Below are 15,137 nucleotides of genomic sequence, written 5' to 3'. Positions count from 1 at the left end.
ATAGTCTCGTAGTAAGTGTTGCTTTTACTGGTATTGTAGAAGTGTAATTTACTAACAGTGCTTATCTCTCCCTTAGGGTCCCTAGACACTATAAAATCATGTACCAACATGCCCCAACAACAACAAAAAAAAAAAGACACTTCACTTGGTCATGCCACAACAAAGAGGGCAGCATAAAATCCAGCATGTAAGCTATGAATGAAACTTTAGTCTCAAGCGCATGTGCAAAGTATGAACCCCTGCCGTGGCGAGCACAGCCATTGAAGAGATGTGCACAAAATTGGGGGGCTGAAAACTTGCGAGTAAATAAAGGGCAGCAAGGACCAACGGTTCTGGTACACTCGACTAAGTTGCTTTCAAACCCTCTAGAGCGCTCTTGCGGTGTGGTATACAATGGGTCAGTTGAAGTCGAGCACTCAAAACACATTCGCCTGGGTCATTCAATGTGCAGAGGTCCTCTCACCTGCAAGCTGGGAGTGCCATGGTGATCTTACAGAATTAAGGTCATGTGGATGCTCCAATTGATGTGGGAGAAGCTCAAGTTCCATTCGGGCATGCTTTTTCTGGCTCTAATGTCAAGGGGTCACTATAGTTTTACAGATTGAGTGGGAGAACAATAGGAACCAGAAGAATCTACTGTAAGTTAATTTAGATGAATGAAAAGTCTTCTTTCAAGAGTGCTGCTTCCTGGGCATCTTGGAAATGCATACTGAGGCGGGGTGCCCTTTTAAGACAGGACAGAGTAAGGCACACAGATAAAGAAACGGGAGTGGTTCCAACAAGTGAGGTTTATTTAAACATTCCGTGTTCCTTTAAGAATGAGCCCACTACAAAAACACACCCAGACACATTTGCCGGCAGTGCACTCAATGCCTTGAAATAGGTGCAGCAGTCACTTAGCCATACGTTGCGAATACAAGCCCACAGATGGAACTGGAACATCGATCACTGGATACACACAACAACAGGGGAAGGCAAGTCATTGATGATGCGCCTTTGCTGCAGCATTACTAGATTGCAGCTGAATGTTCACAATACGAACACTGTTTCAAATAACACTGTGCGGTAGTTGCTAAACAACTACATCAGCCAGACGGGCCGCTTTGTAAATGACTGGCTAAGAGAACACAAACAAAATGTTGCACATTACAGACGGGCACTTGTCGGTACACCGCAATGACTGCAATTTCGCACCATTGTTTTCAAACTGCTACGCAATCAGCTACCTTAATGCACGCACGAAATTAGAGAGGCGAATGCCATAAGTAGTGAAAGGTCCAAGTGCGTCAGCACACAATCTTTTTGTTGATGGAAAAAGAAATTTGCCTTTTACTTGTCAGCATGTTAGACAAGAGGCACGACATCATTGTATGATGATGTATACATATATATATATATGAACACGAAATGTTTCAATAAACACGAGTTGTTAGAAGTGCTCCCGTTTGCTTATTTGTGTGCCTTGCTTTCTCTGTCATAAAAACACACCCTGCCACAGTATTATATCGAATCTCTAGTGCAAGTCATTAGGTCATTATTGGAGAAAATAAAGGCCAAGGCTTCCCTTTTTGACTTTTGTGCTTAACTACAGTGCCGGTGTGTCAGAGGCGAGCGACCTCATGCATTTCAAGGTCATTTTGCACGTCTTAGGCCGCTCTTCTACCGTGAAAAAGTTAAAGAAAGCCAAGGTTGAGTCCTTGGTTCTCTAGGATGCAATATGTCTTTTTTTTCTTATTAAAGAACCGTCACCGAGATTGGGGAAGATACTGCCAAAATCCACAACATCTCAGCCAGCTGGTGCTCGAACTTCAAGGTTCCATCACCACCACATTGCCTCTTTCATTCATGCATCTTTTCAGGTTGACCAAGTTTTTTCGTATGGTATGACTTGTCAATTTTGGTGTCCTAGAAGCGTAATTTAACAATACAGCTTTAACTTATAATGAATGAAGGTCAAGAAAGTGAGTACAAACTAAAATCAAGAGTTCGACAAAAACTTGTCTTGGCAGGATTGCTCATAGTCAAGGGTGAATCGGACGCCAAACAAAAACATTAAAAGAAAAGAAACCAAGACGTTTCGGCTCCTATATGGGAGCCTTGTTCAGAATTCTCGCACGGGCGCCTTGTTCACAAGATTGTGAACAAGGCCCCAGTATGGGCGCTGAGATGTCTCGGTTTCTTTTCTTTTAATATTTTTAGTCTGTGTCCGTTTTACCCTTGCCTATCAGTACAAACTCGTGGTACAGAAAGACAGGCATGCGCAAATGCACACCGAGGTAGAATGACCATTTGTGTTGTCCTTCTCATGTTATTTGTCTCTTGGTTTGCATGCCTGACTTCCCGTACCACAGCAGAACATAGTAGTCCTTTTTCAGTGTTCCTTTAAGAGTGAGTAGCTACAAAAACACACCCAGACACATTCACAGGCAGTCCACTCAGTGCCTCGAAAGGGGTGCAGTGGTCACTTAGCCTTATGTCGTGGACACAAGCCTGCAGATGGAAAGGTCAGTGAGTGAATACATCGATCACATACGCACAGAAGTGCACACACATCAGGAGAAGGCAAGTCAGTGATGATGCACCTCTGCTGCGGAATTACTAGGATGCAGCTGAATATTGACGTAAGCACTCAATGCGACACACTGTCTTTTCAAATATCTCTGTGCGGTAGCTACAAAACAAGATGCAGGCACAGGGGATAAAAAACGAGATAAAACTACACACAGTCTTGTCAGATGACACCGTAAACTATGTCATGTGTGCAGTAATCAATGAGAATAACCTTGTATAGCCGTCCGCTTCACAAATTGGGCCTCACAATTTACATCTTGTAAATAAGGGGGGTTTACTGCGCTATAAACACACGGACAACAGAAGTAGAAGTGGCCATGAATGATCATGAGGCTAATAACTTCGCTGCAAAATCTCCCTGAGAAATTGTGTGACTAAATGCAGCACTGTACTTGACTCAGTTGAATGTTGCGAGAGTCTAAATCCAACTTTTGAAGCATCTTTCAGTAAAGTGACCAGACGTGCCCATTTAGGCGAGACAGTCCCGCTTTTGCAGCCATGGTCCCGGCGTCCCACCGAGGTGCTGGGATGGCATTTTATCCCGCTTTTCATTCCCAAATGAAGCTTTAGTTGATAAATAGCTCTCAGGATCATCTCCTTTGAAACATGGTTGGTACGAGCAACACAAGCAAGTTTATTTTTCTCCTTTTTCTGTTTTCAAAATCATACGTATTCAAAACGTCCTAAAAAGAACTTTTGTGTCCATCACTAAAGCCAGCGGCTTTATCCATCATAGTGTGGCAGCACCAGCTGTCCGTGGCCTCCTCAAACTCGCGTCTGCTTGCACAGCTGGCTGGATAGGCATGGATAGGCTGGACAAGGCTTGCTTCCGTGCTGCTTATGGCTCGAAGGCTTGCATTTTCAAGCGAGCCGCAGCCATAATCAGAGTCAAACCTTTTGACCGCCTTTGTCGACGGCGCTTCATGGTAGCTTTGTTTTTGGGTTTTAGGCTTGAAGTTTTGTCGTGTTGCCAGCCACAATGCCGAAACGCAAGTGCAAATTTACTGAGCAGCTGGGAAGAGAGTATGCGATCATCATGAAGAGTAAGTCGGAGTGGGATATGCGCTGTGATGCATGTGGGGCAGGCTTTTCTGTCGCTCACGGCGGGCGTTCGGACATAGCAAAACACATTGGCTCTGTCAAGCACAAGCAGGGCATGTCAGCTGCTGCTAATTCCAGCGCAGCAACCTGGTTCTTCAGACAGGAATGTGCTGAGGAAAAGGAGCTCACACGATCGCTCACAACCAGAGCTTCTGATCAATGGGCTGTACTTTAAAGCTTGCGCAGAAATTGCTCAACAAAGAATTTTGCAGTGCTCGCACAGACAGAAGCAATTGCTCTGAACGTGCTTGCCCCATCTGCAGAGGAAGAATTAATGACTGACCTGCAGGAGGCTAAATTTGCCTCAGTTTTCTGTGATGCGTCCAACCACAAGGATTTGAAGGTGCTGCCACTACAACTTCACCACTACAACAGGAGAGCAGACGAAGCTCTTTGAGATTGACACCTTGCCAGGTGAGACTTCAGCCATGATGAGCCAGTATATCATGGACGCACTCGAAGCCAACCAAGTCACATCAAAGCTGGTTGCTTTCAGTGCTGACAAGCTAAATGCAACTTTGGTGGTACTGCGCGAAACGTGAAGAAAAACGTTTTCTTCAGGTTGCAAGATTCTATGGATCACAAGATCTTTGGAATTGGCTGCGCTGTGCACATTGTACACAACACCATTCAGACTGCTGGCGACTGCCTACCATTGAATATTGCGGCTGTGATTGTGAAAATCTACTCGTAGTTTTACATTTACACGGTCGGAGTGGAGTCTTTCAAAGAGCTTTGTGCTATTGTATCAGTGGAATACCAGCTGCTTCTGGGCTATAACAAGACCAGGTGGTTGGAGTTGATGCCAGCTGTTGAGAGGGTCCTAAAGCTCTTTCCTAAGGACACTGCTGGAGTATTGCATGTGCCTGCCAGGTACAAATGCACCGGTAGAGAGGGTGTTTTCTCTCATGAACAAGATATGGACTGCAGAGAAGGCACAGCTTAAAGTGGCCACACTAAAAGCCATGCTTGTGCTGAAGGTGAATGTATGCATGACGTGCAAGCAATACTTTGGGCATCTTTGCAGAAAGGAAGATTTGCTGAAGAAGAAACATTCCAGTCAGAAGTATCAGAAGTATTAAAGAAGGAGAACGTTTTTGCATGGGTTGGTTCAAGAAAACGAAAATAGCACTTGCATATTTGAAATAAAAATGTACGACATCTAAATGGTCTCATTCCTACCTACCTAACCCCCTCCCTCCCCGTCCCACTTCGGGGTCTATAGAATATGGTCACATTATCTTTCAGTAACATACATTTATGTAAATTATTCAAGCATAACACCACCTTTTCTTGAAAAAGTAAATGCATATCGTAAAATGTGCGGACAGGATTTGCAGTATTGAGGTCAACGCTTATAAACATAGATAACCAATGGTGAAAAAGCAAGCCATGAAAATTAATATATATATATGTATACATATCATTTTCTTTTCTTCTTTCAACAAGCATTTTTTACCCTGACAACAATGCCATCTGATGAGTACATTGCTGATGGCTAGAACGAAAACAGGCCTTCTTTTTTGGGGGGGGGGGGAGGCAAAGTTTGTTGGGAGTTGTGCCTGTCCAGCTCACAGAGAAAGGGGCAAGATGTGGTAAATGCAACAATTGTGCACAAGCTGAAGCACGTTTCACATTGCGGCTTCAAAAAACACCTCTACAAAATGGAAAACAAAGAATGTGCACAACAAAGAATAGAACAACAAACTCAGTCAATTAGTAGACAGCTGAGGAAGACTAGCTTACTAAAACACGTGCATCAATAGACTCAACCCAGCAAATACATACCTGGTGCAACAGTACACTATAGGCACACTGCAAGTAATCAACAAGGTTTTCAAAACTGAAAGGCATGCAGTGGAGAAAATGTTGTGCTTACACTAAACCTATCAGGAACTGGATTCACACATTTAAAATGTGGACAAATGCCCAGGTGGCTTTCTTAGTAAACAAAAAAAATAAAGTTCTTTACTCAACACACAGCAATTGCAAAAACAAGGACACTAAAACATTGCTACAGAACACAGTGACTTTAGATATGAGTGAACAGTGGTAATGTGACATGGATTAAATGCACAATCACAGTCACGTCATTCTGAAAAGAAGCTCTAACGGAGATTGAAGACATCAACAATAGCAGGACTTCCACGAGGCCTTGGTAGTTTAACCTGTAGAATTATATTTACATTCCAAGGTCCGCGGCAGTGTTTTCATGTTCTCATTTGTAATCAATCTTGCACCTCTCTAACACTTTATCACTTTATGTATCTCGAGTTATAGATGTACACTACAATCATTATTGAAGGGAGCACAAAATTAGTATTTTAGTACCGAGTGCAACCCAAGTTTTGACACGAAAGCCTTGGCACAGATTAAGCACGTTTTTTTAAAGGTTACCTGGTGAAACTGTTTGAATACTAATCAAGTATTCCCTTTTACACTGCCACTGTACAAATGCCATGACATCACCAACATTGTTGCTGTTCACAGTATTCTCAAAAGAAGGAATGCATTCAGATGCGTCAACTGTATTGTGACTTGAACAAAGATGTGTCGCACACAGCAACTGTAAAATAAATCTGTCAACTGCCCTGGAATTTATTTGAAAAAAGAACAATAAAAGAAATTCGAAATAGCGACTAAATTTAGCTTTTCTGTCAGGAGTGGGCAAGTACTACAAGCATATAATGAACTGCGACTTTTCAGGCAGTTGCTACTTGCCTGAAAATTCTTATCCTTGCTGAATTCTATAACGCAGTAATGCAAGCCTAGAAAGTACCTTTACTCTTTTTACTAAATGGTTATTTTTTTTACTGGATGCTTGTTCTGTGGCATACTGTGCGAGACGTATAAATATCCGCAGATCACTAGAAATGAAAAGATGGAAGTAAGTGCTGTGTGTGTTCTGTTCCTCCTGTGCATCTGTGTGCTGGATGCACCTCCATGATGACATTAGCCCAAACCACAACCTAGACCCATATTGGAGTAGCTACCTTTTGCTATAATGATATTCATGCGATCCAGACCTCGCCGAAGCTGAAAGTTCACACCTGGGCTTGAGTTACCCTAACTGTCTGTCAGTGCACAACATATGAGGTCGCAGAATGCAGTCAAGGCTGGCAAAAAGGGACAGGAAAAGGACCTTAAGTCTTCGTTTTCCTCCTTTGATTACCTTAATATGTTTTCAACATGCTTCACTAACTGCAGCTATGAGCCACACACCTGGAAAGCACTGAAACAACTTGAAACTCCTGGGTAATGCCTACAGCCTATGTGAACAAATTGTTTTCTTCAGGTGGCTGCGCTATCACACTAACAATGCCAAGAGCCTGTGCTGTTTACCAATGCTTCTAAAGCACACAGCTGCTGATGCCAGTTCAGGGATGGTATTCTCATTTTCAGGTGTACTCTCACCTTCACAGGATTTCACGACTAGCATTCTTGCCATTGTGCAAAGAATGCTGTCACTCATACACAATGATGTCTCTCACGCTTGTAATGTATAATCCTGTGACAAACTATCTCCAAAAATGAACATCCGAGAATAAAGCACAAGGTTTTGCCTGCCCTATAGCTTGCACGAAGCAGCAGAGATGCCTACTGTCTGTAGGACCACTACAGACAGCATGCAACATACAGGACATGCAAGAAATGATCAGTTAGCAAGCATGGATATGTGCTCCAGAATATTAACTTTGGATACCATTAATTTCAGCACAAAATTAACCTTAGCCATTCTGGACATTTTCCAATGTAGGAGAACTTAATGAAATTAACTGTTCACAAGCACAAAGTTCTCATGGAGTAACTGTCTGAATGCTTGGCTCCAAGCTGCATGAGCGTTCTTCTTAACCCGAGCGCTATACGAATATGTAGTTTTTTAAATGTTATGCCCTGCCACACCCAAAAAGCCTGATGACTGAAAAACATGACCGGCTCAATTTCTAGCTCATAACTACTGTTTGGAAAAATTAAAATCTCATGTCCAAGGTTCTAGACCACGTACAGAAACGAAATGAGATCTCTGGATGAAATTAACTATCCCTTCACAAACTGCATACATAGTCCAAAAGGGCTGCCTTAACTAGTTCAGTTCTAGGCATCATTTTGAAAGTTCAAAAGCTTTAAATTTGTTATTTTTTTCTGCTGCAAAAACAGAAAATTAATTCTACTGACACCTGAAAGTTCTAGATGGGTGCTATTGGGCGCTATATACAGCACTGTGAAGCTTACACACTAACAGTAGTTGCAATGGTTACACATGTGGCATGCATGAACGTTTAAAATGAGATGGCCGTAACAGTACTTCTGCTCCATGAAAATATATGCACCGGCTATAAAAGTTAACACAAAGCCTGCAACTTCTGAAAACAACGTGCAAGGAATTCCAAGCAGGACAAGTACATAAATGCTCTACTTAGTCATCAGCAAGGCATCAAATTAACGCATCAAAAGATTGGCGCATGCATTTCTTCTGCAGCAGTTACTCTTGCAGGCATGTATGCATGTTAACCGACTGTGAATGAAATCGGCAGCAGTTTCAATGAAAACGGACTGTTCAGTGACCCCAACGTAACCCTATAGGACATCTATAGGATTCTTCCGCCAGCTCAATGCAAACTGCTAGGTGCATGCTTGCTGAAATGTTCAGCCAAAACTTGTAAGTCAGGGTTGAATTTTCGTAAGCAGCACACTGTCATTTATTATAGCTGACTAGTAACAATACAGAATGGTGGTTTGACTAAAATTTTCTTAATCTTCATGCTTTGGAGTACAGCACGCTGTACTACACGATCTGCATGTAAGGATTTTCACTAGGAGAATTGTGCGACCTCAAGCAATATCACTGCATTCATTTCAGGGCCCCTCCTTTTAAAAGAATTTCGGAAAACACTTTTAGTTGACACAGTATGACATGATGAGCAATGCCCCCAGGCAGATCTGCTAGCCACAGCAGGTAGGATGCTCAACCCCTTTAAGGACTCACATTAAAAAATAAAAAAAAGAGAAATCTACCATAATGGCTCACTTCTCTGATGTGAGGTACTTTAAAAACATGGCTAAAACCCAGAAATATGCACGCAAATAGTGTCAGAAGTCTCGTTCAATAAAAGATGATGACAGAATATCGACCACTAGAGGATGGGCCTGTCATAAGCCAGAAAGTGACAATTACTTCCTGACAAGCCGAGGTTGTCAAGACTCCTGAAGAGGTGAAAAGGAAAGATGTTTACAGTAGCAACAACTTGATTTGGGTGGGTTGGTTCATCTTGAGTAAAAATTGAAGCAGCGCGAAGAAGACGAAGACAACAAACAGAAACACATAGCAGCACAAGTTACAGTCAAATGGTTTACAACAGCACTCGTCCTGTTGTGTGTTTTCGTTTGTTGTCTTCATCTTTGCATTGCTTCAAGTTTTAGTCAAGTATTTATAATGTCATAGAAACACTCTACGAAGAGTGCCTCTGCAACAAAATAACCTTAATAACGAAGGATTCCACACGTTCTGGCTTAATTCCTATTGATTGTAGGCATTATGAATGCCTCTACAGTCAATACCACTACAATGAAACACCACTACCCCCCACTCTCGATTGCTGACAGATATGTCACAGATGAAAATGACGTGTTGATCTGCTCGATACTGATATGAGTGACGACATGCCATGAACAGAAAACAGAGGAACAGAGGTGAAGGCAGCAGCAAAACAGTGTTAAGTTCAGCAATCTTTGCTTGCTCTTCGTAAAAATGTTTCCATGAGCTAGCAGGCCAGGAAGAAAAGGCCCAGCAGTGGTTTGAACCAAATATCTTCAATTTCAAACCTGCAGAAAAACCATGAATTATGACGACAAGGGAGCCATTATAGCACCATTAAACTCTTTGCAGTTGTACTTTGCATTTCTCCCTGGTTTTGCCAAAGGGCATGCCGTGAATCGAGACACCCTAAGGTGAACTGCCATCGAACATACGGTTAGACAAAGTGCACAAAAGAAAATTAGCGACTTGTTTCACTAAGTATCTCTTGAATTCGTATTAAAGTTTTCTTGTTCTGAATGTGCCTAGGATGCTTTACTGCAAGTGGTATGGTGCGTGATCTTAATACCGAAGTGACTTGTACAACAAAAGATTATTGAGATCCCCAAGTACTTTGTTGTAAACCATTTGGCTGTAATTCCAGCTGCTTTTCATTGTGACCTGATAAGCAAAGTGGTATGAGGAAAGCCTACATGGAGCAGATAGGCACAGTGATGGAAACAAAATTACATAGTTCAAGGAAATGCATCTTATGGTGCGTGCTGCGTTTCACTGATTCAAATCTCAAGAGTCTGAGCAAAATGAGTGAGTGTTGTGCGTGCATGGCAAATTCCGGGGCAAGTGTCTTTACAGTGTGGAAAAACAAGAGATCTAACAACAACAGTTAGTACACAAACAAGTACATGAGACACAAGAGCACCGACTTCTAACTACACTTCCTGTAACGCCCTTTTCTCTCAGGGCCCCTCAATTTCTTTTTCAGGTATGAAAACCTAACGAAGTTTAAGCACATATAAAAAATTTTAGCAACGGCATTCTGAAATTAAGAACAGTGTATGTTAGAGTAAAAGGACTGAATGGCACTGTTAAAGTTGAACCTATGCTGAAAAGTCCATGAAGTGAACAGTCATCTCTGTCATGCTACAAGATCGGAGTAAAAATGTAGAGAACCACAATATTTAGTAGCCACGAATGTGTGTAGCATGGCAAAATATACACAAGTTGTAAGCATCTAGTGCCTTATTTTTTTTTTAGTTCTACTTGCATGAATCTTAAAGGAGCACATACATGAAAATTTTCTAATTTCCTTTCAAATGGATAGCTGTTTTTCCAGTAATTGTGGCATTAAGCCAGAATTCAGCGAGTCTGCAGTTAATAATTAATTTCCTCACTTTTTTTTCTACACCCAGTTCAAAGTCATGCCAAAGGCAGTGTGGCTTCAGACACGATGCAGAAGCCAGGTTAAATCATACAAACAGGAGTCAGTGGTACAACACATCACAGACCAGTGCACCTAAGTGGGTGTGCTGCTGGTATCAGAGTGCGTGATGCAATAAGAGAGGAGACAAAGCGTGACAATATCCTAAAAATTAAGCTAATTGGTAGCCAGGACTCAGACTTAATTTGAACGCAAGTTTGCAAGGATATCTAGCAGAACAGCTGTGTACCAAAGAAAATGTCCCATGAACTACCAAATAAATGGGGCCACCACTTTGTCCATTATCGTTACAACATTTACTGGAAAGGCATTTACTACAGCTGTAGTTGGTATGTGCTAGCACTACAGCCACTTCTGTTTGACTAAACTGATCTACTTCCTGATCACCTGAACACTCGCTTCCTATACTTCCCTTGACATGGCCACTTTTTCAGCAACAATTAAGATGAACACGTCTGTGTCATCAATCAGGTAATTGAGAAATCTGCAGAGCACAATCAACCTCTCTGTATGGCTTTCATAGATAATGAAAAGGCATTTGATTCAGTAGAGACACCAGCAGTCATGGACACACGGCGTAATCAAGGAGTACAGGAGGCATATTTGAATAACTTCGAAAACATCTACAAAGATTCTCCAGCCACCTTGTTTCTTCACAAGAAAAGTAGAAAATTACCTATTAGGAAAGAGGTCAGGCAAGGAGACAATTTCTAGAATGCTATTCACTTCATGCTGATAAGTATTCAAGCTAATAAAATGGGAAGGCTTAGGAGTGAGGACCAACAGCTGATATGTCAACAACCTACAGTTTGTAGGTGACATTGTCCTGTTCAGCAACACTGAGGATGAATTGCAACAAATGATTGAGGACATTAACCGAGAAAGTGCAAGATTGGGGTTGAAGATTAATATGCAGAAGACAAAATTAATGTTCAATAGCCTGGCAAGGGAACAGTAATTCATGAACTCCAGCCAGCCTCTAGAATCTGTGCAGGAGTAGTTTTCTCTAGGTCAATTACTCACAAGGGACCATAATCATGAGAAGAAAATTTACAGAAGAAAAAAAATTGGTTGGAGTGCATATGGCAAGCATTATCAAATCCTTACTGGGAGTCTACCACTCCCACTGAAAAGAAAACTGCAATGTCATTGCATACTACTGGTGCTAACATATGGGGTAGAAACTTCGAAGTCAACAAGGACGCTAGAGACAAAGTTAAACACCGTGAAAAGAGCGATGTAACGAAAGATATTAGGTCTTAGGTGTAATTTTAAGTGAGAGAAAGGAAGAGAGCGGTGTGGATCATAGGGCAAATAGAGATAGTTGATATTCTACATATCAAGAGAAAAAAATGGAGCACAGCAGGCTATGTAGTGTGTAGGGCACATAGGTAACTGGCAGACCATTAAAGTTACAGAATGAGTGGCAAGGGAAGGAAAGCGCAGTCGAGGATGACAGAAAGATTAGGTGGTATGATGAAATTGGGAAATCTGCAGGGGCAAGTTGGAATCAGCTAGCGCAAGACAGGTGTAATTGGAGATTGCTGGGAGAGGCCTTCACCCTGCAGTGGACATAAAAATATGCTGATGAAGAGTAGTGCTGCCGAAACTAAAACGATATAAATGACTAAACTGACTACAAGCAATGAGCCTGGCCACTACTCCATCTTGTGTTGCAAGCCTTGCGTTTGGCTGCTCTACATCGGTTTATACCTTCTGCCCACAACAGCTTTCACTACCGACACATTAATGTAGAGATCCTACTCAAAGTAAGGGAAGTACGATAAAGCTTGATGCAAGTTTGCTGGTCCTTTGAAAAGCAAGACCAATGGAATGTTTTTGACATTGGTAGGCATGTAGTTCAAGTTAGTAACTATGTCATCCTACCGAAGCTGTCTACCTATGCCCCATGTAGCCATAGTAGACTACAAGCATACATCATCATGGAACAGTTTGACAAGTAGTAATAATATTGCTTAATCTTTGTGTTTGATAAGGCTGTTTCAAGAGACGATAACTAGAAGACAAGCATTTTAACCAAACACTGCGTAAATTACAGAGATGCTAGTGATGCTTGAATGCACATGGCATGGCAGGAGGCAAAATATAACGTTTCTTACTGGCAGCACTTTCAGGTCTGATGCAGTCCTTCCACTGAGAAAAAAAGAAAATCAACTAGGCCGGGCAGCCAAGAAAATAAAACCATGGTGTTAGCAATACCAAACTCAGCACGGCTGCTTGTGAGCCCCCAGTGCTTGGCTTCTACCAATATGCTAAAGCCACAAGCAAAGTAATTTACAACAGACAGCATTACCAACTACTACATTTCACAATAAATACATATATAACATAAAACTCTTACACAATGAAAAACGAGGATCAGGAACACACGCCATGCCGTAACATATATAAATGTGGACACAAAATAGTGCCAGAAAATGCAGGTTAAATATCTGCGGGTAACACAGTCCTAATGACAGTGACGCTAAACACCGCATTAAATATAGTGAACCATGAGAGTACCAGGCATGAGTGAACATACTGTCGCACGAACAAAACCAGTACAAACCGGGAACAGGGTAAAAAACCCAATCAACACTCGACCAACGTTATCCGGATTTGCCGACTGGGGACCACGACTTACTGTATACAGTATACAGTAGGTCGTGGTCCCCATACAGTAGGTCGTGCTGGGGACAAGCTGCTTTCGCTTTAACTATCACATGCGAGGGGCACGCACTGATGTGTCGCTACCCACGTTCGTCAATCAGATAGTAAACCGCGCGTAGTCTTGCGGTCAACTTAGCATCGCCAGCGGCCTGCAGCCACCAGGTACGCGACTGCTACAAGGCCCCACGCGAAAGCACACGGTTTGCGCGTAGCTGGCGAAGCACCCGAACTCTGCACGCGGTCTTCCGAGGGCCCCGCATGTTGGCTTACCACGCAACTCACGTCTGCCAAGGGCACTTGGACCACGCCTCGCTTGCCGGGCGTCCAATATCCCGGGAGCAGCTCCGTGTCGGTCGCGCAGCGTTCCATGGTACGCGCGTAATACACGAGCGCGACGACGTGCGAGCACATCGCGCTAGAACGGCACCGCGGCTGCCGCTCCCCTCCATTCACGTACACGTCGAGGTCGGCCAGCCTCTCGACGATGCCGTAACCGCAGCGCGCGGCACTGCTCGTGTGGACGGCCTCAGACACGGCGGCTCTGCCGGGGCCGCTGAGGTGCGCCAAACCCAGCTTCGCGACGAACAGCGGCGCCGTCGGATCGAGCAGCGTGAGCCGGCCCAGCTTGTCGGAGTCGTCGAAGTAGCGCAACTCGTCCGCGACGAATCCGACGACGTGCGCGCCCACGCCGAATCCGAGCAGGTGTATCCGCGCGAGCTCGTATCCGTGGTCGTTGACCAGCCCGCTGAGTGTTCGCGCCACGGCACGCGCGACCAGGCGACTGTCACCGGCCGCTTGCTGGTACTGGGCGCTGTCGGCCGGCGCGGCATGCGCCGGGCAGTAGTAGATGTCAGCGGCGCGGCTGCCGTCGGCGCTGCTATCACAATCTGCGTTCCACACGACTTCGAGAAGCGCGTCCGACGGTCTGTGCCGCCGAAGCGCGGACACCAGCGCGTGGGCACCGGCCGCCAACCTCGGTGGCAGACCGTGGCACACAACTGTAAGATTCGCGTCGCCGAGCCGCTCTCCCGGCAAGTTACCGTCGTAGCCGGCAGGTAGAACGAGCGGTGCGAGCTCGTCACTTCCTGGAAGCCACCAGCGAAATGTTACGTTCACGTCGCGCGCTGCACGAGGCACGAGGTATGACCACGAGCCGCTCACGTTAAACGCGCCGTAAGGTTCGCGCGTCACTTTTCCAAGTGCGAATTCCTCGCCGCCGAACGGCGCAGGTCGGAACACGGCATCTCCGGGACACATTCGCACTGCCGCACTGGCAAACGCGGCCGTCGTTGTCATGGCGACGAAGAGCGCGCGGACGGGATACATTTTGCCAATGTACTGCCGCACCACCGGACGAGCCAATCCTCGTAGTAAACGAGGCAAGGCTTAGCAGACCACCGCACGCCGGCAAATGTGACGCGTCTGTGGCTGGTAGACGGTATACCCCACGTAAGCTCTGGCGTCGGCTTGCGAACTCCCATTCGGCGTGGGAAACAGCATTGAAGGTGTTCCAATCGTCATTCAATACGAAACCACGCAGACACAACGAACGAAAGCTATGCGCGCACGGGAGCAGCTCGAATGCGCGACCGGCGCTCCGCTCCGCAAACAACAGCAACAGGAACTCAGACAAAATAATAACCGAACCAACCGTACCACACCTCAACATCGCCCCCGAGGGCTCCGTGGTCGCTGCGCATGCGTTAACTGAGAGAAGGTGAGAAAGGAGAACAAGTTACTTTACCGGATGTGACGTCACATTATTGTTTGTTTTTGCTTTTATGAAATAACTACTCTCGAACTCAGACGGCATGGCTCGCG

The 15,137-nt window shown here is 44.3% G+C and overlaps 1 protein-coding gene and 1 pseudogene across 1 annotated transcript; one reads left to right on the top strand and one right to left on the bottom strand.

Moving 5' to 3' along the window:
• Positions 1 to 770: 770 nt before the first annotated feature.
• LOC126540063 (uncharacterized) lies at positions 771 to 14,966 on the bottom strand. The gene has a single exon (XM_055075858.1). The coding sequence runs from the start codon at positions 14,640 to 14,642 to the stop codon at positions 13,449 to 13,451; it is 1,194 nt and encodes a 397-aa protein (XP_054931833.1). The 5' UTR covers positions 14,643 to 14,966; the 3' UTR covers positions 771 to 13,448.
• LOC126540193 (uncharacterized) lies at positions 3,551 to 8,683 on the top strand (annotated as a pseudogene).
• Positions 14,967 to 15,137: the final 171 nt, after the last annotated feature.

The sequence above is a fragment of the Dermacentor andersoni genome, chromosome 2 (assembly GCF_023375885.2).
Source record: "Dermacentor andersoni chromosome 2, qqDerAnde1_hic_scaffold, whole genome shotgun sequence".
Classification (NCBI taxonomy): domain Eukaryota; kingdom Metazoa; phylum Arthropoda; class Arachnida; order Ixodida; family Ixodidae; genus Dermacentor; species Dermacentor andersoni.
Note: the sequence above shows the minus strand (reverse complement) of the source record. Positions and strands in the feature narration are given on the sequence as shown.

Bases quoted from the DNA above. Each gene is read 5' to 3' on its own strand.
- LOC126540063 (XM_055075858.1), bottom strand. From the start codon at position 14,642: ATGTATCCCGTCCGCGCGCTCTTCGTCGCCATGACAACGACGGCCGCG.